The following is a 27,874-nucleotide window of genomic DNA, read 5'->3' as shown; positions in this document are numbered from 1 at the left end:
ATCTGTTTTTTAACCGGATCCAGATAGGCGCTAGAAATTATCCTGTTGTTAAGACATCAGGTTGGTAGCTATGAAAAATACAAATTGTCATAGAAAATTTGTCATTTTGAGGCTAAGTCCCTAGATTAGTTAGTAGTTTGATATTTGGCTTGCATGGCTTAGTGTGAGTTAACTTTTTGCCTTTACAGCATCTCCCTCCTGGTATCATACTTTGCTAATGAGTCATTCCTTTCTTGGGCCACGGTGATCAGTTTACCACCGCAGAGTGAGATTCTGTGCTTCGGTGTGTGTGTGTTTTTGTGCCTTATAATAAGTGGGTGATCCAATGCATCCAGGTAACCGAATAATTGTAGAAGTAATATTGATAATTTTGCTTTCACAGCAGATTGGAGTGTCAGAGCTAGATTATGCTACTGCAGGAGGTCTTCTTCAAGTTGGAATTGAGTACTGCCATATTCAAGGTGTTGCTTACAATCAGTTACTTTTCCTTTTGAGTAGAATTATGGTATGTTGTTTTTTAAACTTCTGTTTCTAAAAAAAATCTTGTATTTAATTGATTGTGAATAAAAGCTGTTGATTAGTTTTAACACAAATCCATTACTTTACAGTGGCACAATGCTGAAGTAAACGGCTCTGTAGACTTACTTACAGAAGACGTACATACATATTCCAGAATTTCAAAAAGACATCCAGGCTCCATCATTCCTACGTCTTAGAAAACAGTCACTCCCTGTATGTGTGCCCTGTGTGGAGCGTCAGTGGGTGCTCCTAGGTTTTATTAACTCTCCACTTCATTCAGATTGATACTTCTTCTTTTTCTTTTTATTTATATATGTACTAATTCACTCTTAACTATCTGAATAATATATGTTCATTATAGAAAACAAATTAAAAAATTGTCTTTTGTGTGAGTGGAAAATTTCTCTTCCAAGTCTGGTTAGTTGCCAAAGGTTTGCTGGTTACCTGTAAGTAGTGCTGTTTTATTGGTGAAATATTGTCACACAAGGTGCGAAAGGAAGCTTGATAGTAATAGCAGCTTGTGGATTTAAAAATGGTGTATTAAGATTATGCTTAGTAAAAGATTAGATATAAAATTTATTCAAACACTATGTGCCATGTGTTTCGTGTCAGACTGATCCTAACTTTGAGTGTTCGGACAGGGGTCTCATCATTAGAATGTTCCATGCTTCCAGGTAATGCTAAAATAAATTTCTTTGAACTGAAACTGAAATCTGCATTATCCTTCCTTTCTGAGACAGCTAGGAAGGAGATGTCAAGATTCTCTCTCTCTCTCTCTCTCTCTCTCTCTCTCTCTCTCTCTCTCTCTCTCTCTCTCTCTCTCTCTCTCTCTCTCTCTCCTTGCCTAGTAGATATGGATGCTCTGAGATTTCAATGATTCAGGTACTATAAGCACTGCTTTACCAAAAGTAGACATTAACTCAGGCAATTTGGAAATATCTTGAATAGGTTATGTGAAACCTTGCCAGAAAATTATAATTAACATGCTTTTAAACATAAGTCAAGAAAATTTTACAAATAAATATCATTTTTATACATTTAACTTACCTGTCAGATATATACTTAGCTATTTGACTCCGTCGTCCGACAGAAATTCGAATTTCGCGCACACGCTACCTGTAGTCAGGTGATCTACTTACCTGCCGCTGGGTGGCAGGACTAGGAACCATTCCCATGTTCTATCATATTTGTTTTTCTGTCGGCCATATACTGGCAACATCGTTTGTTGGGTATCTCCCGGCAGGATTCGTATTTTCGCATCGCAATTGGATCTTAGTTTGGACTTCTCGGTGACGGTTAAAAATTTTTTGCCATTGATTTGTACTGGCCATACTGCGATTGTGCCGGACCGTTTTTGGAATTTGATTTGGATTTGTTCAACATGATGTCTGATTCTGGAAGTGTGGTGAGAATGTGTGTGAATGTGGGTTGTAAAGTTAGGATGCCGAAGGCATCGCTTGATCCTCATACTATTTGCAAGAAAAGCAGTAGGTATGAAATGTTATTTTTGGTAATATTGTAATGAATGCAAGGATTTTGAGTGCGGAAGAATGGAATCTCTAACTTCATACTTGAAGGAGTTAGAAAGAGACAGGGTGAGGAGGTCTTCTTCCAACCTTTGTCAAGTTCTGTATCTCAGCGTTATCAGTAATATTATACCCTCTTCTCCTTTTACTGCCCCATCTAATGTACCTGCTCCTTTATTAGAACCCACAGATTCGGCATCTGAGATTGCGAATCTTAAAGCCGCCCTTCGGAAAATGGTAAACCAAAATGGCGGCCATTGAAGGTAAGCAGTGTGATTATAGTGCTGTGGATAGTGATTTAAGTGTCCCCAGTGCAGTGGAGGGGGGGCGTTTGATTGTCTCCACAACGCTCCCAGGCCTAGACCTCTTTCAAGCTCCCAACCCGCCCAGAGGAGAAGGAATGTCGAAAGCCGTAAGGAGGTTGTGGAGGATCCCCAACAGTCAGACGTCCTTCGGCATTTTCTGTATCGCCACAGAATGCCAGAGAACGAATACAGAAAAAGCATTCTGCGTGAGTGTTTCTCCTCCTCGGAGAATTATTCACCTAAAAGAGGTTGGAGATCGGCGGATCTTTCTCGCCCCCTGAAAGACGTTTGGATGAACCCAGGATTACTTCAAGTCCTGAGCGTTTTCAAGAGGAGGACCATTCAGTATTAAACAACCAAGAGGGTAGACAATAATGAAGAGACTAAAAGAATCCTTCGCACTATGCAGGATTCCATCACTTCTCTTGTGGGAGTTCTGTCAAAAGACCTCCCAGAAGGAAAGACGATTTCCTGCCTATTAAGAAGTCTAGGCTATCGAGGGTTTCAGACTCGCCATAGAAAGTTTGTCATCCTCCGATTTGGAATCGGATTCATCAGCCTTGCATAGGCCGAGCAGAATCCGTTCTCTGTCAAACGCAAGACGCCAACGAAACGCGTAGAGCCTTCCAGGCGTGAGACGCCAGACAAGAGCGTCGAGTGTTCTAGACGCGAATCGTCAGCCAGGCTTGAAGCGCCAGCCAGACGCAAAGCGCTTTCCAGACGCGAGTCGCCAGTCAGGCGCGTCGAGCATTCCAAGCGCGAGACGCCAGTGTGCATCGAGGCGCCAAGAAGACGCGAGCTTCGAGTAGCCGCGGACGACCCTGGAAAGCGCCCGGGACCCCCAGAGGGCGATAAGAAGCGTGATAGGCGCGGGTGAGCCACAGAAGCAGGACGCCTCCCAGGAGCGAAGCGCCAGGCAAGCGCAGCGCCTACGAGGTGCGAGACGTCAACAAGACGTGACGCCTCTCAGGAGAGAGTCGCCAGGCAAGCGCGAGGACGCTCCAATAGGTGACGCCAGCCAGAAGCATGACGCCTCTGGAGCGAGGCGCTAGGCAAAGCGCCAGGACGCTTTCGAGGCGCGAGACGTCAACTAGAAGCTGACGCCTCTCAGGAGAGAGGCGCGAGGCAAGCGCGAGGACGCTCCAAGGCGCGTGACGTCAACCAGAGGCGTGACGCCTCCCAGGAGAGAGGCGCCAGGTAAACGCGAGGACGCTGCAAGTCGCAAGACGCCAGCCAGAAGCGTGACGCCTCCCAGACGCGAGGCTTCTTCTAGACGTGAGGCCTCTACTAGTTGTGGGGACGGTATTGTTCTAGTCCTTCACCTACTAGAAACATTTCTCCTAGAGCGGCTTCTCTTGATAGAGAATCGTTCAGGAAAGAGCGATCTCCTTCTAACCTTGAACTTGCAGAGATTTCTGAGGAAGAAGTTTCAACTAACGAGGGTGGGATTCCAATTATAAAGTTTTAGCCTCGTTATTCTTGAGGAGTTTGGGGATTCTCTTAAGTCCCGCAGCTCCTCCTTCGCCGAGATCTCTGTTTTCGAGCACAAAAACCCCGAAATCCTCGGCTTTCTTAAAGATGAAGCCGGCGATCTCAATGAAGAAAGCCCTCCAGTCTTTAGATTCATGGGCTTTTATCTAAAAAGAAACTTTGAGAACTGTTTATTGCTCTCCACCCTCCAAGCTGACGGGGAAAAGAGGCATTTGGTATAAGACGGAAGAGGCGATGGTATTGATGCTCCCCCTCGTCTGCAGATTCAGATTTCGTCGAGTCTTGTAGAGTCTGTGAGAAGACAGTCTCTCAATTCAGCAAAGGCGTCCTGGAGTATGTCGGAATTAGATCAGCACCTTAAGGGAATTTTTCACGTCTTAGAGGTGTTCAACTTCTTGGATTGGTCTCTTGGGGTGCTGGCTAAGAAGACGAGTGAGCCAGATTTTCTTGATCCAGAAACTTTGCACAGTGTCCTATCTTGCATGGATAAGGCTGTGCAGATGGTTCTGGTGAGTTGGCGGCTCTTTTTGGATCTGGAATGTTTAAAGAAAAGATCTCTTTACAGTTCCTTTCTGACGAAAGGAGTTTCTCCTTCTCAGAGGTCCGCTCTATTATTCGCACCTCTGTCAGACCATCTGTTTCCTTCATCTTTAGTGAAGGATGTTTCGAGATCCTTGTCGAAAAAGCTACGCAGGACCTTCTTGTACAAATCTACAAAGAAATTAGACCGGCAGTTACGACTCAGAAGAAGGTGGCTCGTACTCCCAGTGTGCCCTTTCGTGGAGCCCCCTCAACTCGATCAACTTCGAAGAGAAAACCCTTCGACAAGCGAGGGAGGTTCTCCTTCCGCTCTTTTAAAAAGAGCAAATAGCAGCCATGTCCTCCAAGAACAAGTAGGGGCCAGACTTCAATACTTTCTGGATGCCTGGTCCGTAAGAGAAGCAGATCCCTGGACTCTGTGTCATATAGAAGGGGTACATCATTCCCTTCGTAGACAGACCTCCTTTGGCAACATCTCCGAAGGATTTTGTCGACGAGTTACAAGGACCCTGGACTGAACGAAAAAACTCATCCTTCAGACGGTGGTGTCGTGAGGGACAAGAATGCAATAGAGCTAGTGCAGGATCCATTCTCCCCGGGGCTTTACAACCGCCTTTTCTTGGTTCCAAAGGCTTCTGGGGGGGATGGAGACCCGTCCTAGATGTAAGCCGCTCCTGAACAGGTACGTGGAGCAAAAAGAAGTTCTCCATGGAGACTTCAGCTTCAGTTCTGTCTTGTTTCCCTACGTCAGGGAGATTGGATGGTATCCCTGGACCTTCAGGATGCTTACTTTCATGTTCCGATTCACCCATCGTCAAGAAAATATCTTAAGATTTGTTGTACAGGACAAATCTTCCAATTCAGGGCCTTGTGCTTCGGCCTATCGACCGCCCCTCAGGTATTCCCATATCTGATGCGGAACGTGGCCAAATGGCTTCATTAGAAGGGATAAACATCTCAATGTATCATCGACGATTGGCTAATCCGGGCCAAGTCGGAGAAACTGTGTTTGGAGGACCTACAGTCTACTTTGAACCTAGCAAAGACGTTAGGATTACTCGGGAACCTCGAGAAACTCCAGATGATCCCACCCAGTCAGAACTTAGTCTATTTGGGGATTCAGATGGGATTCTCGGGGTTTTTGGGCGGGCTTTTCCCGTCCCAGGAAAGGATTGCTCGGGGATTACAGAAAATCTCGAGCTTCTAGAGAAAGAACGGAGTTCGGTGAGGGAGTGGTTAAGTCTTCTGGGAACCCTTTCCTCACTAGAACAGCTCATTTCGCTAGGAAGACTCCACCTACGCCCTCTTCAATTCTTCCTAAGAAGAATTTGGAGTTGGAAGAACGGCAACTTTCAGACACTTTCAGTATTCCTCTGGAAGTAAAGAATCATCTGAAGTGGTGGATTTTTTCCCTTAGAAAAGAACGAGGGCTTGTCTCTAGAAGTTCGGAACCCAAACCTAATCTTGTTCTCAAGAGCTTCAGAGAAGGGATGGGGAGCGAACTCTAGGGACAAAAGAAGTATGCAGGCCAATGGAGGAAAGATCAGCTAGACTGGCATATAAACTCCAAAGAACTTTATGCCGTTCTTCTAGCTCTAAAAAGCCTTCGAGACAGAGGTGGTTAGGTCAAGTGGTACATGGTCAACTCGGACAACACCACAGCATTGGCCTATATCAAGAAACAAGGGGGAACTCAACTCTCTTTCTCTGTTCCATATAACAAAAGAGCTGTTGTATTGGGCAAAAGAAAAGAAAGTGACTCTTCTCACAAGATTCGTGAAAGGAGAGAAGAACATCAGAGCAGACAGGCTAAGCAGGTTAAACCAAGTTCTCCCCACAGAATGGACCCTTCACATTCAGGTGTGTCAAGCTCTGTGGTCCCTGTGGGGCAGTCCACATATAGACCTATTTGCCACCTACCTATCCAGAAGGATAGAGAACTTTTGCTCCTTAGTGGAAGACCCCGAGAGCGATAGCGGGTGGACGCCATGCTGCTGGACTGGTCAGGCCTAGATGCCTACGCCTTTACCCCCCTTCAAAAATGTTTAGGAGTGGTGTTAAGAAAATTTGCGGCATCAAGAGGGACGAGACTAACACTCATCGCTCCCTTTTGGCCGTCTCAAGATTGGTTCACAGAGGTACAGGAATGGACAGTGGACTTCCCAAGATCTCTTCCACACAGGAGAGATCTTCTCAAACAACCCCATTTCGAGAGGTATCATCAAAACCTCCCCGCTCTCGCTCTGACTGCCTTTCGACTATCGAAAGACTTGTCAGAGCGAGAGGCTTTTCAAGCAAAGCAAAGCTTCAAAAGCAATTGCTAGAGCCGGAGATCTTCAACTATTCGGTCTAACCAATCAAATGGGATGTTTTTAGAAGATGGTGTAAGAAGAATAAACGTCCTCTTCCGATACCTCTGTGACCAACATAGCTGATTTCTTGATTTTCCTTAGGGAAGAATCAAAATTATCAGTTTCTCACCTTAAGGTTATCGAAGTATGCTTTCTGCCGTATTTCGAAACAGAGGTTTGAGAATTGCAGAAGATAAAGACCTCCACGATCTTATTAGATCTTTTGAAACCTCTAAACCTTTTCTCCTCGCACTCCTAACTGGAACCTAGATGTAGTTTTGAGATTTCTATCATCTAGTAGATTTGAACCTCCTCTCAACGCGTCGTTTAGAGATCTAACGAGAAAATGTATTTTCTTGTTGTCGTTAGCGACTGTGAAGAGAATTAGTGAAATACACGCTCTAGATTCTCGAGTAGGATTTAAGAGTGATGCGGCAATTTGTTCTTTCCAGACTCTGTTTCTGGCCAAGAACGAGAACCCTTCAAAACCCTGGCCAAAGAGTTTTGAAGTTAAAGGACTTTCAAATCTAGTAGGAGAGGAATTAGAAAGATCTTTATGTCCGGTTAGAGCTTTGAAGTTCTATTTAAAGAAGAAGAATGAACTAAACGGATGTAAACAAAGCCTGTGGTGCGCAGTTCGGGATCCTAGTAGACCCATGTCAAAAAATGCATTAGCATTTTTTGTGAGGAGCATTATTACGGATGCTCATAATAACTGCACTGAAGACTCTTTCAGGACTCTCCGAGTGAAGGCTCATGAGGTTAGAGCGGTAGCCACTTCATTAGCATTTCAGAAAAACTTGTCTTTAAAAGACATTGTGGATGCGACTTACTGGAGGTGTAATTTCAGTGTTCGCATCGCACTATCTCAAGGACGTTAAAGTAACATATGAAAAGTGTTTCTCTCTGGTCCTTTTGTATCGGCCGATACAGTGCTGGGGCTGGGAGCACATAATGATCCTTTAGAAAAATTTGTATTTTGTTCTAATTTTTGATAGTACATAGATCTACCTTGTGAGACGAGTTGTTGGTTTTTTCTGCTGATTAGTTATGCTCGGTGGCGCACGGGCGTCCTAGTTTGGATCAGTGGGGGAATCAAGAGACGTCTTACTGGCTAGATTGTACAAACATTTTTTTTTAAATTTTATTTTTATTTTTGTACTTTACTGTACGAATGTTTGTGATTCGAGTTTGTGGTTGTTTGCAAGAGGTTAGGGGATAACTTCTTGCAATCTTAGAACTAACATGGATAGGTTGAGGTGATCGGGATCGATGTTGTGCTCCTTGTATAGGTCTTGTCAAGTAAGTGGATAAGCACCCATTGACGTAGTCCTTCCAGGATCTACCAAGTAAGCGGGTAAGACCCTTTGGCAGAACCACAAGAACTCTTAGCCATAGATCAATATCTCGCTGAGGCTCTTGAGACTGACTAGACTCCTGGATTGTATTCATGAAGTCTTCAGTCTAAACAGGTAGGAACCAAGGTTTTATTTATTTATTACCTACAACGATAGTTGTGATTCCTGTTTGATTCTGTATTTAGCTGTCTCTGTCCCACCTCCAATGGTGTGAATCAGCTAAGTATATATCTGACAGGTAAGTTAAATGTATAAAAATGATATTGTTATTATACAATAAAGTTTTATACATACTTACCTGGCAGATATATACAAAATTATACCCACCCTACCTCCCCTCAGGAGACAGGCGGTATAGAAAAAATATGATAGAACATGGGAATGGTTCCTAGTCCTGCCACCCAGCGGCAGGTAAGTAGATCACCTGACCTACAGGTAGCGTGTGCGCGAAATTCGAATTTCTGTCGGACGACGGAGTCAAATAGCTAAGTATATATCTGCCAGGTAAGTATGTATAAAACTTTATTGTATAATAACAATATCATGTTAACCTAGTTTCTTCAGACTGGAACTTGTTTTTGATTAGCTGCTGTTCGTCCTTAAAGGTATTACTCTTATGGTCCTATGAGCGCCTCAGTGGCATGATCGGTACGGTCTTGGCCTGCCACCTCGATGGCTGTGAGTTCAATTCTCAGGCATTCCACTGAAGGGTTAGAGATGTGTATTTCTGGTGATAGAAGTTCACTTTTGATGTGGTTCGGAAGTCATGTAAAGCCGTAGGTCCCGTTGCTGAATAACCACTGGTTCCATGCAAGTTAAAAACACCATACAAACAAACAAACAATCTTATGGTCCCATCAGGGCTCCATAAGATTTAATTTTGATTTATGGTTGCTAAACCTGCTGTCACAATGTCTATGTATTTTAGGAAGTTTGAGTCATTGTTTTTTGACAATATTTTTCAAATTAATTGATGGATTGGTGTGTAACTTAGCAGTGTGTTTCTTACCCTCCCCTAATTTTTGGTAATGAATTAAATTTCCAAATTCAGCTTTTTAAGGCACTTTACACTGGAATTAGATGGGGTCGCCAGCAAACTGATTAATGCTTTCAGACATACAAGCTTGGGTACTTACTACTACTGAACTTGTAATGAGTATGCACTTATAGTAAATTCCTCACTACCTCCAACTTTCCTCTTCATCTCCACCATTCTCTTCCTACTACTCTTCCTCTATGTCCTTGGGCCCTGTAGCACAGGGACAGCCAACCTTTTGGTGATCGGGATCTACTTCTGCCAGAGTTTTAATACAGCAGTCTACTAGCCTCATTTATTCTGTTGCCAACTAAAACAATAGGTCTACTATAGGAATAGATATATGTATGTAGTAGTAAAATAACAGACTGAAAAATATTTGGGAAAGAAAATCCACAGTAGTTTGCCTGTTTGATTTTGTTATTTGAAATATATAAAGCAGAAAGCTTTTGATGATTTGCACAGTCCTCCTTGTCAATCTGACTATATAATTGCAAAAAGTGGCTTCATGTTCAAATACAGTGGTACCTCGACATACGAAAGGCTCAAATTACGAAAAACTCGAGATACGAAAGCAAATATGAAAAATTTTACAGCTCTACATACGAAAAGTTTTCAAGATACGAAAGGTTGAAGTCCCGAGATTCGCCCAGACCACCGAGAACAATTTTAAAACTCCTGCGCCGCCAACTGAGTAAACTCGCCACTATCCTCCCGCTCTCCCATTGGTTCCTGATGCTAGTCAACCCATAAGGTCCTGCTTTCCTATTGGTCAGCATCTACCCCTTGTGCTTTAAGTTTTTGTACATGAACTTTCCTGTCAGATATATACTTAGCTTACGTCTCTGACGTCATGACAGAAATTAAAACTCGCAGCACACGCGACAGGTAGGTCAGGTGATCTACCTTACCTGCCGCTGGGTGGCGGGTGTAAGAACCAATCCCCCTTTCTTGTCAGATTTTCTCTGTCGCCCGGCTTGACAACACCTGTTGTTAAGTCCTCTCGATAGCTGGATTTATTCTCATTGCCGACGATTTTTTGGATTGACTTTTTGGTGAAGTACCCTTTGTCCGTTGGCTTGGCATACGCTACTTTGGATTGTTTTTGGGATATTCTTTGGATTTTTTCTTATAATGGCTGATTCTGAGATTAAGAAATCTTCTGTTTTTAGAGTATGCTCGGTGTAAGTGAATGCAAGGTGAGGCTTCCTAAAGCATCTGTAGATCCTCATAGTGGTGTGTATTGGTTTTGTAGATGGGAATGAATGTTCTTTCAATAACTCGTGTAAAGAGTGTGAAAGGTTGGATGAGGATGGATGGAAGTCTCTTTCTTCCTACTTAAGGAAGTTAGAGAAGGATAGGGTCCGTAAGGCTTCTTCTAGGAGCTCTAGTAGATCGCAAATTAGCGAGCTTGATGTTGAGAACCCTACCGTAGATGTAGTTCCTTCTCCAGTTTCAGCCCCTGCTCCCAGCATTGAACCTGAAGATTCGCGTTTGGAGGTGGCTTCCATGAGAGCCACGATTAGGAGCATGGAGAGCAAAATACGCTCTCTTGAAGGTAAGAGTGACAGTGCCAGTGAACAGTGCAGTGCCCCTAGTGCAGTGGAGGGTGCGTCTGACCGGCTCACTAACGCTTCCAGGCCTAGACCTCTTCCAGACTCCCAGACCCAGTGGAGGAGGAAAATCAACAGCCGCAGGAAGGTTAGGGAGAACCCCCACCGGTCAGGCATCCCCTCGCCAGATCCTGTTGCTCGTTCCCAGGCTGCCTTGGATCGAGCCAAGAAGGCGGTTTTTCGCCAGTGTTTCTCTTCATCTTCGTTGCCCTCTCCTAAGTGCGGATGGAGCGCCTCGGAAACCTCTCGCCCTCTCAAGAGAGCCTGGAAGGAACCTTGTACCCTTCCTTCCAGCCCCGAATCCTTCTCTGAAGAGCCAGAGATAGAGCGCAAGAGGCCCAGGAGATCTCAAGAACCCTCTTCTCCTTTCCGCTCTCGGCCCTCTTCTCCAGTTGAAGCGTTCGAGAGATCGCCAGCGCGCATCTTGGCGGGTCTGCAGGCGCAGATTTCAGCTCTGGCTGACTCCTTAGCAGGGAGTTCACACCGTCGGAAGGACGTCTCGCTCCCGGTGAAGAAGTCGAAGAAAGACTTTGGATTTCTCGCCTCCTGCAGGAAGGTTTCAAGAGCCTCGCAGCCGCGCTTCCTTCATTCAAGAAAGCTTCAGAGATCGCTCTCCGAGCAGGCACTCCTCTCCCCACAGCAGGTGACAAGAGCCTGACAGGCGCAAAGAGCATAACAGGTGATCTTCTCCGGGTAGCCGCTCTTCTAGATTTAAACAAGAGGAACAGGAGGATCGGTTCGCTTCTAGTAGGCGCTTTTCGCCGAGGATCCGCTCTACTCCTAGCAGGCGTCAAGAGCCTGACAGGCGCCAGGACCCTAGTCGTTTCCAGGAGTGTGGTAGGCGCTCTTCGCCTGGAAGCCGCTCTCCTCTGGACAGGCGCTTGGAGCCTAGTAGACGTTTTTCTCCAGGAGTTTGCTCTTCGCCAGAGACACTCGCCTCCTGACAGACACAGAGAAGCGAGTAGGCGCCAAGAACCTAGTAGGCGCCAAGTAACCAATAAGAGACTTTCACCGAGTAGGCGCTCTTCCCCAAGTAGTTGCTCTCGACTGGACAGGCGCACAGAGCCTTGCAGGAGCTACCCGTCTGGTAGGCGCTCTTCATCGGAGAGGATTTTCTCCACGTGGCAGGCGCCAAGAGCTGGCAGCGCCAGGAGCCTGGCAGGCGCCAGGAGCCTGGCAGGCGCAGGAGCCTGGGCAGGCGCCAAGAGTCTGACAGGCGCTCTTCTCCTACCAGGCGCTCTCCCGTTGACTCGGACTTAGGATTCTACGGATTCGGCCCTCTACAGGCGCTCTGTGCGCCTCCTCTAGTAGGCGCCCCCTAGTAGGCGCTCTCCTAGGAGCTCCTCCAGGCAGCCGCTCTTTCGAAACGTCATTCTTCTGAAGAGGACCAAGGTGCTACTGACAAAGATTTGCCCAAGGATTCTTCGGTTTCCTCTTACAAGAGACTGACTGACCTCCTCTTGCAAGAGTTTGGAGATTCTCTTTCGGCTGTTGCTCCTCCTTCTCCACCCTCCTTGTTTTCTACGGCGAAGACTACCAAGATGTCTTCGTATGTCAAGATGAAGCCTACAGTTTCTATGAAGAAGGCTCTTAAGAGCTTTGGTGATTGGCTGGTCTCCAAGGAGGAGAAGGGGAAGACCATTTTTTCTTTCCCGCCTTCCAAGCTGACGGGAAAGATGGGATTCTGGTATGAATTAGGGTTTAGCCTTTGGGTCTGGTTCTTCCTCTTCAGCGGACTTGGACTTCTCTTCGTTGGTGGATTCCTCACGTCACTCGGCTCTTAATTCTGCAAAGACGACGTGGGGAATGAGCGAATTGGACCACCTTCTGAAGGGAATGTTCCGGGTCCTCGAAGTATTTAACTTCCTTGACTGGTCCCTTGGAGTCTTAGCAAAGAAGACGCAGGCTCAAGAGTCTCTTTCTCCAGATGATCTTCATTCCGTCCTGTCTTGCATGGATAAGGCAGTGAGAGATGGATCTGGCGAGGTAGCTTCGCTTTTCGGAGCCGGAGTTGTCAAGAAAAGGGCAGTGTACTGCTCTTTTCTAACCAAGGCAGTGTCGCATGCACAGAGAGCCTCTCTGTTGTACGCTCAACTTTCCCCGCAGCTCTTCCCAAAGAAGATAATCAACGATATCTCTAGCGCGCTTTCAACAAAGGCTACGCAGGATATGTTGGCCCAATCGGCAAGGATTCCAAAGGCTTCTTTCCAACCTAAGGCCAAAGAAGCATCAAGCAGACAAGAGCCCTTTTGAGGAGGCCCTACTTCCCGCGCTTCCTCCTCCAGAGGAACAAGACCTCCTAAGAGAGGAAGGACCTTCTCTCGATCTATTAGATCGAAAAAGTAATACCCGTGTCCTCCAGACTACAGTAGGTGCCAGACTGCTGAGTTTTTCAGACGTCTGGGCACAGAAGGGGGCGGACAACTGGTCCCTTGCAATCGTCAAGAAAGGTTACCTCATTCCCTTCATCTCGAGACCTCCTTTGACCACAACACCAAGGGAGTTGGTGGCCAAGTACAAAGACCCTCACAGATCAGCCTTGCTCTAGCAGTAGAGCTTATGCTGGAGAAGGAAGCGATAGAGATGGTGAAGGACCCTCTTTCCGTGGGTTTTTACAACCGTCTCTTCCTTGTTCCCAAAGCCTCAGGAGGATGGAGACTGGTTCTGGACGTAAGCGCCCTGAACGTCTTTGTGAAGAAGAGGAAATTCGCAATGGAGACGACATCTTCAGTATTAGCAGCTCTTCGTCCTAGGGGTGTCACTGGACCTTCAGGACGCTTACTTCCACGTGCTGATCCATCCTTCTTCGCGCAAGTACCTAAGATTCATGTGGAAAGGGAAAGTTTTCCAGTTCAGGGCTTTGTGCTTCGGCCTCTCCACAGCCCCCCAAGTGTTCACGGGGCTAATGAAAAAAATGTTAGCACAGTGGCTGCACTCGAGGAGTGAGGGTTTCCCTCTACTTAGACGATTGGCTGATCAGAGCCAAATCGAAGGAGAAATGTCTGGAGGACCTTCACATAACGTTAACCCTAGCAAGTTCTCTGGGACTGTTGGTGAACTTCGAGAAATCACAGTTAATCCCCAGCCAAGATCGGATCTATCTGGGGATTCGGATGGTTTCTCAGGTTTTTTGTGCATATCCATCCCCAGAAAGGATATCCCGTTGTTCAGAGAAGGTCACAGCCTTTCTAGAGAAAGATGTATGCACAGCGAGGGAGTGGATGAGTTTGTTGGGGACACTCTCCTCGCTGGAGCAATTCGTTTCTCTAGGGAGGTTGCACCTAAGACCCCTCCAGTTCTTTCTGAATCAGAACTGGAACCGCAGATCTCAGGACCTAGATTTCAGTTTCAAGATCTCGAACGAGATAAAGGAGGATCTCCGCTGGTGGGCAGACCCTCTTCTCTTCGAGGAAGGTATTTCCTTACATCTGCAGAACCCCAACCTAGTGTAATGCAGACGTGTCGGACACGGGTTGGGGAGCGACTCTAGGTTCAAGAGAAGTGTCAGGCACCTGGGAGGGGGAACAGGTGTCCTGGCACATCAACAAAAAAGAATTGATGGCGATTTGGTTGGCCCTCAAAGCTTTCGAGCCTCTCGTCCAGAAGGCAGCGGTTCAGATCAACTCAGACAACACCACAGCCCTGGCTTACATCAGGAAGCAGGGGGGGACTCACTCATTCACCCTGTACGAAACAGCAAGAATGCTCCTTCTGTGGTCGGAGGAAAGGGAGATAAGTCTCCTCACCAGGTTCGTACAGGGAGAAAGAAATGTCAGAGCCGATCTTCTGAGCAGAAAAAACCAAGTCCTTCCCTCAGAGTGGACTCTGCACTCGGAAGTATGCCAGGAGCTGTGGAGAACATGGGGCAGACCTCATCTAGATCTTTTCGCGACCTCCAAGAACGCAAGGATAGACCTTTACTGCTCCCCGATCTCAGACCCGAGAGCAGTAACGGTAGACGCGTTTCTGATGGACTGGAAGAACTTAGACCTGTATGCATTCCCTCCTTTCAAGATTATGGGGGGAAACTCTAAGAAAATAAAATTTGCAGCATCGGAGAGAGCAAGGATGACCTTGATAGCTCTGTTCTGGCCCGCCCAAGACTGGTTCACAGAGGTACTGGAATGGTTAGTAAACATTCCAAGATCCCTGCCACTAAGAGTCAATCTGCTCAAACAGCCCCACTTCGACAGGTTTCACAAGAACCTCCCCGCTCTCAGTCTGACTGGATTTAGACTATCAAGAGTCTGGTCAGAGCTAAGGGCTTTTCGGCAAAGTCTGCAAGGGCTATTGCCCATGCACGTAGACCTTCCACCACCAGGGTCTACCAGTCGAAGTGGGATGTTTTTCGACGCTGGTGCAGGAATCAGAAACTTTCCTCCTCCAGTACCTCTGTGACCCAAATAGCAGACTTTCTACTCTTCCTGAGGGAAAGATGCGGTCTTGCGGTCTCTATCATAAAGGGTTACAGGAGCATGCTATCTTCTGTGTTCAGACACGGGATTGAACATCTCGGAAGATAAGGATCTTCATGATTTGATCAAGTCTTTTGAGATTTCTAAGAGAACCTCTAGTTTGACTCCAAGCTGGAACCTGGACGTGGTCTTATTGTTCCTGAGGTCCTCGAGATTCGAACCTCCCCAATCAGCCTCTTTCAGAGACCTTACTATGAAGACTTTGTTTCTCTTGGCTTTGGCTTCAGCTAAGAGAGGGAGTGAATTACAAGCTTTGGAGGGAATTGTGGGATTCCAAGGAGACTCCGCTATATGTTCGTTTCTCCCTTCTTTCCTGGCCAAGAATGAAAATCCCTCCTCGCCTAGGCCCAGGAGTTTCGAGATAAAAGGCTTATCCTCTCTAGTTGGAGTAGAAGAGGAAAGGACTCTTTGCCCTGTAAGGAGCCTTAAGTTTTATCTTCAGAGGAAGAGAAGACTTGGGGCTAACTCAGACAACCTGTGGTGTTCTGTAAGAGACCCCAGTAGGCCTTTGTCAAAGAATGCCCTGGCATTCTTTATTAGAAACCTGATAAAGGAAGCCCATGCTTCTTGTAACCAGGACCAGTATAAGCTTCTGAAAGTCAAGGCGCACGAAGTAAGGGCCATCGCGACGTCTTTGGCTTTCAAGAAGAATATGTCCTTACAAAACCTCATGAAAGCGACTTTTTGGAGGTGTGATTCAGTCTTCTCCAACCACTACCTGAAAGACGTAAGGATTACGTATGAGAAGTGCTTTGGGTTAGGCCCGTACGTAATCGGTGGATTCAGTGCTAGGGCAGGGAGCTGAAGCATATCCTTTTTAAATTTTTTCCCTTGTTGTATTTGTATTGTGTTTTTTGGTTGTATGAAAGAGGATGCGGGAGGCACCTCGTTCATTCGTAGTACTAACAATAGTGTTTTGGTAGGTGATCGTTTTTGTGCTTGAAGCTCTTGCTTGGTAGTGGACAGGGTTCTGTCATTAAGTGGGCGGATCCCCTTTGACAAGACCCTAACTGGATTCTACCAAGTAAGCGGAGTCAGTTCCCATTGGTAGACCCCCAAAGAGTTTTTCAGCGGTAGGTCACGCCCATCAAGCTGTAACTCTTCAGGCAACGCAGACTAATAGACAGTAACTATGAAGTCTTCTGCCTATATCAGGTAAGAACCAAGGTTTTTTGATTCCTTTAACATGTGTTGTCTCCCCTTTCTCTGTACTTGAATGTCTCTTTCCCTCCACCAAGGGTGTCAATCAGCTAAGTATATATCTGACAGGAAAGTTCATGTACAACAATGATAGTTGTATACAATAAAGTTTGTTCATGAAACTTACCTGTCAGATATATATAGCTGTATTTCTGAAGTCCGACAGAATTTCAAAAACTTCCGCCACACGCAGTGGTCGGCCAGGTGGTTAGTACCCATTCCCGCCGCTGGGAGGCAGGTATCAGGAACCATTCCCTTTTCTATTCATAATTTTTCTGTCGCCGGTGCTGAAAACACCTGTTTTCAGTACCTCCGTCTTAGGATTTTGGAAACTTCTTTGCCCTAAGTATCCTAATTGTCTTTTAATTTATTTACTTGGATTTGTGGCTAGGCATACGCTATCAAATTAAATTGATTTGAATTTGATTCATTTTTGTATAAGATATCTGAATCTATTAGGCTAGTTTCAGAGGTGTTGTCTGCAAAGATAGGGTGTGGCTACCGAAAGCTTTGGTAATCCGCATTGGTATGCACTAGGGGGTATGGGTCTTGCTTCTTTGTTGAGATTTGTCATGTAAGGAGTGTGAGACTTTGTCTAATTCCGTAAGGAAGACGTATGATTAGTATGTACGCAATTAATCATAAACATGTCTAATTCCGTAAGGAGACGTATATTCGTATGTACGCAATTAATCAGTAAACAAAAGTCAGGTAGTGAACCTGCTAACCTTCCTGTAGACTTTATTTGCCTAACCCTGTAGTATGGCCTACGGGTTATGAATATGTCTGCGAGAGGTGATCGCTCTCTTTCATTGTTGTGAAGAGTGCTACTTCTGTTATTGTTACTCCTACCCTGTAATGTTTGCCTTGCGGGCCCTAAAACAGTGTCTGTAGAGGTTATTGCCCTTTCTCTAATACTCTTTCGATTCGTAACTTAGAATCGAAAGTGCTTGCTTTAGAGAGCAATAGTGAAAGTGGCTAAGTGCATGACAGTGCCCTTGTAGTGGAGGGTGCGTCAGATCGGCCTTATTTCGCCTCTAGGCCGGACCTCTGCTTGACTCCCAGGACCCGGGGAGAGAGCATGTCGAAAGCCGAAGGAGGTTTACGAGGAACCCCCACCGATCTGGCATGCCTTCGGCAGTTTCTGATGAAAATGCCCCAGATGCCAAAGTGCGTGCACATGCACGAATCCTGAAGGATTGCTTCTCGTCCTCCGAAGCATCCTCCCCGTGCAGGGGTTAGAGCTTTCGGAAGGACTCGCGCCCTCTAAATAGAATCTTTTATAGAAGAGGACGCTTCCTGTCCTCTCTCTCTCGTTATGCGTTTCAGTGAGAAGTAAGAAGGCGAACCGTCGCCTGATCACGTGTACGTCTTTCCACCGAGAAATATGAAAAAGAAGTCTTAGTAGAAGGACGTTTTTGAGAGCGGACGTCCGAGCTTTGTTACTGTAGAATAAGAAGGCGTTCCCTCGCCCCCTCGTATTCTCACACGGTCAACCCTTCTCCTGAGACTGCTTCGTGCAGTCGGATTTTCTCTCCGAGATGTATCTCGCTCTTCCCTGAAGGCAGTTTCTCTCGCTTGTTTTGACGCCTGTCAGGAGTGTGACGCTTTTCTGCACGCTTCTTTTGACGCTCGGCTTGGACAGGACGCTCGGATAGACGCCAGGCGCGCGCGGGTGCACGCCAAGCGCGCACCAGTGGACGCCGAGCGCGCGCCAGTGGATACCGAGCGCGCGCGCCAGCGCACGCCAGGTGTGTCGCCTGGCTGAACGTTTCTGTTGAACTCTTCAAGCTCTTGTTTACGATTTGGGCCTCAAGAATTTTTAACCTCTACCTTCGGTGATACCTTATACCTCACATGCAAAGAATGTGAACTAAGCAGTGCTTCGGAGGAAGCTTAAAGTGAACAGACAACTTCGTCTTCGAAACCCAGCAAGACCCTCGGGTTTCGTGAATTCAAGAGGTCTCTGTCAATATTATATTGCTTTTCGCAAAGGTGGATGGAGTTAAGGAAAGCTCAAGGGAAGATCTCGTTTGCTCTACCGCAGTCAAGACTTTGCGATAAGGCAGTTACGGGTTATGTAAAAGCTCGACGTCCTGCACGTCAGGACTCTCGGCAACGTTCAGTAGGATTCTTGCAAAGGCACTCATCAAAAGGACGCTCTTCAGGAAAGCGCAAGACAGGACTTTCTTTGCCATACTGCCAATAAATTTTAAGCTTTAGCAGGCATTAGTTGTGATACGGGAGAGGAAGCTGGTTGGAGAGTTTCTTCTCCTTCCCAGGATAATTTTGCAAGCTTTTTAGCCCATCTAAAGGGGACTCAGATGATAGATTTTGTTAGTTCCTAGTCGGGACTACGCTGCTGAATTGAACATCGTCGTTCTACCTGCCGTAAGCCCAGTCTCTTAACAGGATTCTTGCCCCTTCCTCGTTTGAGACGGGAATCGGAAAAATAAAAATAAAAAAAAATGCTCGACTTCCTGGATTACTTTTGTCAATTCAGTGACTTCCCCCATTGACAATATACTATCGTTTTGTCAAGTAGTGGGTATCCCTTCATTGACAAAATATCTCTTTGTCCCGTAAATGGGTTAGTTCTCATTGACAAACATCTCATTAACTTTATATTGCGTAAGCGGATAAGCTCTTATTGACAAGATTCGGAAGAGCTCTCATTCGTCATTCGCAGACTCGTACAAGAAATAGATTTGTAGACTACGTCAATGAACGCTTATGTCCAATAACATAAGAAGCTTGAGCTGTCTGCTTCGATTCTCTAAGTTTTGTTCATGAAACTTGCCTGTCAGATATGTATGTAGCTGTATTTCCGAATTCAGCTATATATATGTCTGCCAGGTAAGTATGAACAAACTTTATTGTAATATAATATTTTGCCTTGCGTTATTTTACTACTGGTTGGTTCAAGTCATATACGCTTGCTGTAGTTACCTCTTCGGATGGCAACCGAGAGGTCTATTGTCTATTATTTTAAGGACATTTAATCGTTACTCCCTGCAGCCTTCCAGGAGTTTCCGATTTATCTTTTACCGTTGTATGGTAGTGTTATGATGACACAAACGCATCTATATATTTAGCGTTTTCTGTTTCGCTTAAATATACCAGCTTGAGAGTCTCTTTCTGCTCAAAAATAATGGACCTATTTCTTCGTAGAATAGGTAGCTGGCAACCCAGGCATGAAGTTAAGAGACGACGATCGTAAGCTGCTGCTGTGACTGCCTCCAGTCCACCAAGCCAGTTACCAGCTTGTGCGCTGTCATGCTCGTAGGTTACGTCTCTCTTTCCTGCGGGATTGACTGACTAACCGATCTCTGTGCTGGCGGTTACGTCTCTCCTGCGGGATTGACTGACTAACTGTTTGTTCCGACACGACATACAAACCTTCGGTCCTTTTACAATAGGAAGGTACTAGTGGCAGCTGGATAGGTCGTAAGCTTTCGAACAAGGGTTCGGTAGTTAACTGCTTGTCCGACAGGCGCGCGCACGTGCGCGACTGGGAGGTAAACAAACCACTTTTGCTTTCGGCCTCACAGTGGATGGACGTGTGTTCGACGCTCTCTGCCCGCTGCTCGTCGTTTGCTTTCTGAGTATTGGTTGTAATTGTGTATGAAAGAGTATTGTAAGTACAATCATTCTCTCTTTGCATAATAATTACTGCCTTCAATTGAATTATGATGGAATCTCCTCGCCTCGCTACCCCAAGGAGACTTTGCCCGGGTATCGAAGGGCGTAAATGTGGGAAATTCAGATCGTTCCCGGAGATTGACCCTCATATTTTGTGTGCTCGGTGTGCGGCGCGAATGCACCCGGGCCGAGCCCTGTGATGTATGTAATGACTGTCGGAGGCGCAGTGGACTTTGTATGAGGGCAGGAAGAAGCGAAGGCCTGCAAAGGAGTCGTCGGAAAGCTCTCCCGCGACTCCTTTGGTGACGGACACTTCGTCTTCTTTCCTGCCGCCCGCTCAACTTCCACTTCTCGCGCCTTCCCCTTCGGGGGGGGTGTCTAGGTCCTTCTCCTCTCCTGACGTGTCGAGTGTGGAGGAGGGCGCTAGATACCCTGACGTAGAGTTGTACTCTGGGTCCTCTATCCGCTCGTCTTCGCGCGAGCGGGTAGAGGATCCTTCTAATCACCCGACTTTTGCCTCTCAGGTGCGGTTGCCGTGAAGGATGACCTCGGACAGGTGTGGGCATCGTTGGGGCTGCAGGGCGTGCCGAGTGTCCAGGGGCTGGCTCTATCATCTCGCTGGCTCCGTGGCGGTCACTCATGCAACGTCACAACACCACCACACGACCCTTACAACACCCGGCTACGCGTCACCTCCTCACCTGGTGTACACCCAGCACCCGGTCTCTGTGACACCCCACAACATCGGTGCAGGGGCCAGTCGCCGTAACTCGGGGGAGTGTGATGCCGCCACCTGGGTTTGCCGTGCTGCCGCGACGGACTTCACGTGCCCGAAGAGCTCGCCCCTGGACCTCCCACCGGTACCGAGGACGTCTGTGCCGCTGGTTCGACCATCTGGACCGCCCACTACAGCCTGCCGTACCTGCCGTGACCACCGCTGCTGTTCCTGTTCCTGCTCCTGCCGTCTCGACTGCCGTTCCTGTGATGCTTGCACCTGCTGATGTTGTTCCTGTTCCTGGCGCCAGCTGCTCCCGATGCTGGTCTGTTCGGACAGTACGTCCGGGCCCCTGTTGCTTCGGCAACAGCAAGCCCCGGCTCCGTCCTGGATGACAGATCTGACGTCGGTCCTGAGGAGGTTTGACGAAGAAGAAGAAGAAGAGGAGGAAGGTGTCGTCGTCGTCTTCATCGTCTTCTTCGTCGTCGTCCCGTCGTCTGCCCGACCTCTTTCCCCTTCTTCTTCTAAGGCCCCAACAACCGCCTAAGAAGAAGAAGGTTGCCTCCCCCCCCACCCCCCCCCCCTAAGAAGGTCTCCTTCGGGAACTTCTAATGGCCCGTCTCGCTCCGGTGAGACGGGGGGGTTCTTCCGCTGGTCGCCCTGCTCCTTCGGGAGCAGGACCCGTCTCTTCTTCCGCAAGGAAGAAGACTACGGGGACAGAGGGGTGCCGGCTAACACGGCCGGCACTTCCTCGCCTGCTGTCAGTGGTTCGGCCACAGCAGCAGGATCCGGCTCGGCCGCTCGTTCGCGAGAGGTACCGAGTGTACGGTCGCCTAACAGTGACCGTGCAGCCAGGAACCAGACCTCTGAGTCCGCTCAGCGTCAGGTTCACGGCACGGAGCGGAAGACTGGTGACAGCCGCTCACAGCGACTCTCACCAGACCAGCTCTCGCTCTCACGGCGAGCAGCTGGCTAGGGCCCGGCGGACGTGACGGTCCATGACCGGCCACGCGGCTGAGGCTGGGAAGAGGTCCCCCCGTTCGCCGGCACCAGCCACGGCTGGTACCAGCGAACTGACGCACACCGTGAGGATACGCACCGATCTCACAGTGACAGTGGAGCTCGCCGGTCGCCTGACCGTCGCTCTCAGCAGAGAGCGATCTGGGTACGGCGACCAGCACCAGCTCCTCTGACACACGAGACCGGGGCCGCTGTTCTCGGTCCAGCCGTTCTCCACAGCGAGACGGCTCGACTAGGTCCTGCAGCTCGATCACCACCGCGGGTTGGCGATCGCCTGCAGTCCTCCAAGCCCCGCTGGTTCTGCCAGCGAGCGAGGAGGAGCGTCAGGTCTGCCTCTCCCATACCTTCAACCTCCTCGGGTTACACCGGGAGGGGCGAGGTATTGAGGATGATCGTGAGGGGTGCGCCCCTCAGGATCCCAGCCACGTCGTCGTAACGTACCAGGCTCGTTCTCGGACCAGCCATTGTTCCGATACGTAATACAAACCCTCGGTCCTTTAACAATAGGAAGTAGCTAGCGGCAGCTGGAACGGTCGTAAGCTTCGAACAAGGGGAGAACGGTAGTTAACTGCTTGTCCGGCAGTCCGCGCGCAACGCGCGACTGGGAGGTAAACAAATCACTTTGCTTTCGGCCGCGGGTGTGAAGGAACGTGTTTCGTCATCGCTCTCTGCCCGCTTCATCGTCGTATGCTTTGTTTATATTGTGTTTTCTACTAATGGTTTGTTTGACTTGAAAATGAAACTGTAAGTACACTGTTTTCATTTTCATTACTTAATTATAAACCCTTGAATTATGTCTCGGTGCCGAAGGCGCGCTTCGCGCCGAGTCATATATTTGGGCGAAGGGTGTAATTGAAAAATGTAAGTACTTTTTTCATTATATTTTTGCCCTGTGCGTTCGTTACCGAGAGTGTGATTGCGCTCGGCACGAACTTTTAATTTTTGTATAACAGAATGCAATGAAAGTGGATTCGCAATTGCAATATTCTTTCATTTTCATTTATTGATTGCATGAAATTTAATCTGGATCAATTTTCGTTCTTACCCGGGAATTGATCCTTACGATTTTTATGTGAAATGAAATCGCAAGTGCAGTATTCTGTTTCATTTTCATATATATTTTATGATAGTCATATATATTGGATCAAGTTTCGTTCTTACCCGGGAATTGATCTTTTCTCCTTTAAGTTCTATGAAGTGAAATCGCAAGGGCGGTATTTCTGTTTTCATTTTCATATTACTTTTTACTGCTGTCGTGGGGGTGGGGGAAGCGAAGGTCTGCCAGGAAGTCGTCGGAAAGCTTCCCGCGACTCCCTTGGTAGACCGATTCTGTCGTCTTCCTTGCCCTACCCCCCGCTCAGCTTCTTCATTGTGTTTTGTATTTGGGGTCTTCCTTGCGTTCGGGGTGGGGCATGTCTTCCCCCCGTGCGTGAGGGAACCCCTCTTACTAATCTATCTATGTTACCGCAGGTGCTACAATCCGTGGGAGACGACCTTGGATGTAGATGTAGATCCTCACGAGGTTTGTACTCGTTGTCGGGGGCGAGAGTGCTCCCGCAACGAGCCCTGTGTAACTTGTATGCATTCGTCAGAGGCGCAGTGGGTGCTGTAACGAGGACACAAGAAAGTTCATCGGAAAGTCCAGTGACTCCTGGTAACGGACGTCCATTGTACTCGGGGTCTTCCGTCCGCTCTGGTGGGTTTCTCTCCCCCCAGGCGCGAGGAAGCCCCTCTAACTAACCCGACTGTTGCTTCCGCAGGTTTGCCATCAGCGAGGACGACCTGGAACAGGTGTGGGAGTCGCTGGGACTGCAGGGGTTGATTCAGCGGTTGGCGGGGTCGGCAGTGGTCACTCATGATACGGTAACCACTACAACAACCACAATCTCGACACCAGCATATGAGATGTCACCGCACCTGGTGTCATGTCGGTAACACCCACGGCTGCAATCCAGAACCAATTCCTGCCGTGCCAATCAGGACGGTGCCACCGCCACCTGGGTTCTTTGTATTGAGACCCCGACTGCCGCTGCCAAAGAGTACCCACCCCCCTGGACCTGCCGCCAGTGCCGAGGATGACGGTAGCTGCCGACAGGACGCCTGTCTCTCCTGTGGTACCTGCCGTGCCTGCCGTACCTGTTGCTGTCCCAGCCGCTCATTCCCTTCAGATCAGGTGCCTGCTGCTCATTCACTTTCAGATGTTCCTGCTGTTCCTGGACCTGTTCCTGTTGTTCCTGCTGTTGGTGATGCTGTCACAGTCTCAGGTCTTTCCGGACAGGTGCAGTCGGGCCCTGTTGCTTCGGCAACTGCCCCGCTCCCTCCTGGATGGAAGACCTGACAGTCTGTCTGCGGACCCTGGCGAAGAAGAAGAGGAAGAGGAAGAAGGTGTCGTCGTCGTCTTCGTCGTCTTCTTCGTCGTCCGCTGCCTCTGCCTCTTCCTTTATTCGACTTCTAGGCCAAACAGCCGAAGAAGAAGAAGGTTGCCTCCTTCCCCCCTAAGAAGACTCCTTCGGGATCTTCTAAGGGCCCGGCTCGCTCAGGCGAGCTGGGGAGCTCTTGCTGCTGGTCCTCCTGTTCCTTCGGGAACGGGGCCCGTCGCTTCTTCTGCAAAGAAGAAGTCGACGGGGACCAGAGGGCACCAGCCTCGGCTGGTGCGTCCTCACCTGGTGCTAGCGGGTCTGCCGCTAAACCAGGTTCCGTCTCGGCCGCTTCTCGTTCGCGAGAAGCACCGAGTGGACGCTCTTCCAAGAAGACCGTCCAGCCAAAGTTTTGACGCCCAGAGCTCGCTCGCCGTCAAGACAGCGGCGCGGAGCAGAAGACTGGCGAGAGTCGTGCACACAACTGCTCGCCAGCCAGTGGACGCTCTCGCAGCGATCAACTGGCTGCTCGGGCTAACGTGACGGTCGCTGATCAGCCACGGGTTGAGGCGAGGAAGGAGTCCCCGCGGCCAGCCGGTACCAGCCACGGTGGGTACCAGTGACTTGACGCGCCGAGAGGACGCTGGCCGGTCTCGCCGCGACACAGAGCCTAGCAGGCACCCCTGCCGCCGCTCCCGATGGACCGGGCGGAGACGGTGACCAGCGGCAGCTCGCTGACGCTAGAGATCGGTCTCGACGTTCTCAGCCGAGCCAATCGCCCCAGGCGAGCGGTAAGGCTAGGCCGGCTGCTCGACCGTACACCGCGGGTTGACGATCAGCAGCAGCCCTCCACGCACGCTGGTCCTGCCAGCGAGCGAGGGGGGGAGCGTCAGGTCTGCCTCTCCCATAACGGGTGAGGCGAGGAAGGGTCCCCGCGGGCCGTCGGGTGGTACCAGCCACGGCTGGTACCAGCGGCTCGACGCGTTGCCGAGAGACGCTCGCCGGTCCTCACCGTGACAGCGAGCCTAGCAGGTCACCTGACGCCGCTCCCACCGGGACCGGGGGGCGGAGACCGGTAACCAGCAACAGCTCGCCTGACGCTAGAGATCAGCGTTCGACGTTCTCAGCCAAGCCTCTCGCCTCAGGCGAGCGGCAAGGCTAGGCATGCTGCTCGATCGCCACCGCGGGTTGACGATCAGCAGCAGCCCTCCAAGCACGCTGGTCCTGCCAGCGAGCTAGGGGGGAGCGTCAGGTCTGCCTCTCCTGTACCTTCACCTCCTCGGGCTACTCCGGGAGGAGCGAGGTACCTATGAGTGATCGCGAGAGGTGCGCCGCTCGCGACCCCGCTATGACGCCGTATGGACCAGGCACAGTTCTAGGACCGAACAGGACATACGCGCAATTAGCTGGAGGCGACCGTCAGGGTCTGCCGCTCTGCCTCCTTCTGAAGGAGGAGTATCTAGGGATATTCTTGTTGGAGGGACTGGACGGTCCTACTCCGCAAGACGCGGTTACTCCCGAGATACAGAGGAATTTGCAGAAGTCATTAAGCTGATTCGTCAGCATAATGACCCTGCGGAAGGATTGCCGCTCCCACCAGCAGAGCCACGTCTCTGCTCGAGTCGTTTTGGGCCCGAGAGGGAACCCAAACCGACGGTGGGTCTGCCGCGATCGGAGCTTGCCGATTCTGTCTCGAACCAGTGTCTCTCGTCTCCGGACAAGAAGGCTCTCTCAGTTCTGGCCGGTCGATCAAGCTACTTCCACCTCCTCTACTGAGACAGCGGCGTTTTCTACGTGTCTTCGGACACCGTATTTAAATACTCCTTCGTCCTCCGAGGTTTCGACCTCGACGAGGACTGGAATGAGTCGGAGGACGGTTTCGGCTCTCTCCTGTCAGGTGTCGATCAGCCCACCCAGACGACGTTCACAGTGGCGGCAGACCCTTACCTACAGTGAGAGTTCGTAACCCTCCGCGGGAAAACGTTTTACTCCTGACGATACGTTTTTACCCAGACTCTGAGAGGCCATCGCCGCAAGGCGATGGCTGCTCCTACTCTTCTCCAACTGCTAGTTCCACTGGGAAGGCGAGCGAGTATCCAATTCCTTCCCCATTCCCTCTCTCCTTACGGCTACGAGGGAAAGGGGAAGGATCCTACAGAGATTTCTTTGTAGGATCCCACGTTCGGGACTGCGCTACCGGGGGGACCTTCGGGTCCTACCTGACGTAAGCCCCGGTCGTTGAGGAGGAATCCTGCTCCATTCTCGATTTCTACGGGAATCGAGAGGACCACCAGCCGATATCGTTTGACGAATTCGGTGGGGGTTTTCGCAGACTGCTTAGAATTCTACGGAATTTCTAGCGCATTCCAGAGTGTTCGAGTTTTTTAACGATCTTCAAACACTTACGCGAGACACGGTCCAAAGTGAGCGAGACGAGAATCCCCGATATGTTACACGATAATCGGAACCTCGCCTATGCTCGAATTCCTGGAATTTCTAGCATTGTGAAGAAGACTGCTGCTGAAAGAAACTATCTCACAGTAGGCGACCAACCTGGAATAGAGGAGATCGGACGGGATATCCAGTTTGGCTTGAACTATCGTCTTAGTATTCTGTTCACCATTGAAGCTTTCCTTTGAGGAAGACTTCTCCTTCACTCTCTTTGATAGAGAACGAAGGTGGTCGATCTCCAATCCTTATTTTGTTTTCTTGAAGGAAAGAATTTAGGATGGAGATCGTTGTTCAGAATCCTACAAATATACTACGTATATTAACCTCGCGACATGATTCTGCTAAGCAGTTGAATTGTCCGAGGGGTAGGCGCATATCCTAGTTTCTACGGATTGCGACTTAGACGAGAAGTATTCTAATTATGAACTGCAACTCGGGGTTGCCTGCAACCTCCCAGGAGTTTTCAGTTTCAATTTTATATACTTATGTTTTGTCACGACAACACCATTTCAACTTTTATATTTACCGAAATTCGTTTCGCCTAAATATAATTGCCCGAGCATATCTTTTATGCTCGGTAGTTCTAGCCGAACGCATTCCTTCGTGGAATAATGGATTACCTGGCAACTCAGGAATGACGAGTCACGGCAGGCTCAACCACTGCGTATTGAACTGCCTGATGGCAGCTCAGTATCAGCTGGGCCTCCGAGATTCACGGTCATGTATGTCTCTCTCTCCCCTGCTTGATTGACTACCGAACCGTATCTCTGCCTAACAATCATGGACTTAGGTCTCTGATTAACGGGGATTCTCGCAATAATGAAGGACCATCTACTGCGGTGACGCTAGATTCCATCGCCTTCGACATTGCGAGAATTTTCAACAGAGATATCTCTTGGACTCTTTCATCTTTCTGTTTACCGCACGGTAACAGAAGTCTGTACAAGTCTCCCGCTGCATCGCACTGCGATAATGCGAATGATTTTGCAGACATCTGAGTTTGTCTTCAAAATATCTCGGATTCGTAGGTGTACAATTGTTCATTGTTCAACCCGAATTACGGGATGTGTCAGAAGACATCGCCTACTCTCCGACTGACAGCTCTACCTCCAAATGTTTCAGCCCATGAGAAGCAGTTCTTCAGGCGGCTTTCACCTGTGTTTTCATTACCGAAGAACGCCCCGTTTCATTGCAACTACGACTTCTCACCGGACAGCAATGAAATAGCGGTTAGCGTTTTCAGTCATTTGTAAGCACAGGTTATGAATCTTGAGA

At 48.8% G+C, this 27,874-nt stretch overlaps 1 protein-coding gene across 1 annotated transcript in view; it reads left to right on the top strand.

Annotated features, from left to right (window-relative positions):
• The window catches only part of LOC135214633 (MAU2 chromatid cohesion factor homolog), a 171,914-nt gene that overhangs the window by 121,441 nt on the left and 22,599 nt on the right, over positions 1-27,874 (top strand). Inside the window, exon 3 of the mRNA XM_064248969.1 lies at positions 383-505. Coding sequence (XP_064105039.1) covers positions 383-505 — 123 coding nt within the window. The remainder of the gene's footprint in view (positions 1-382; positions 506-27,874) is intronic.

This window comes from Macrobrachium nipponense, chromosome 46 (assembly GCF_015104395.2).
Source record: "Macrobrachium nipponense isolate FS-2020 chromosome 46, ASM1510439v2, whole genome shotgun sequence".
Lineage (NCBI taxonomy): Eukaryota > Metazoa > Arthropoda > Malacostraca > Decapoda > Palaemonidae > Macrobrachium > Macrobrachium nipponense.
This window is presented reverse-complemented; position numbering and strand designations above follow the sequence as displayed.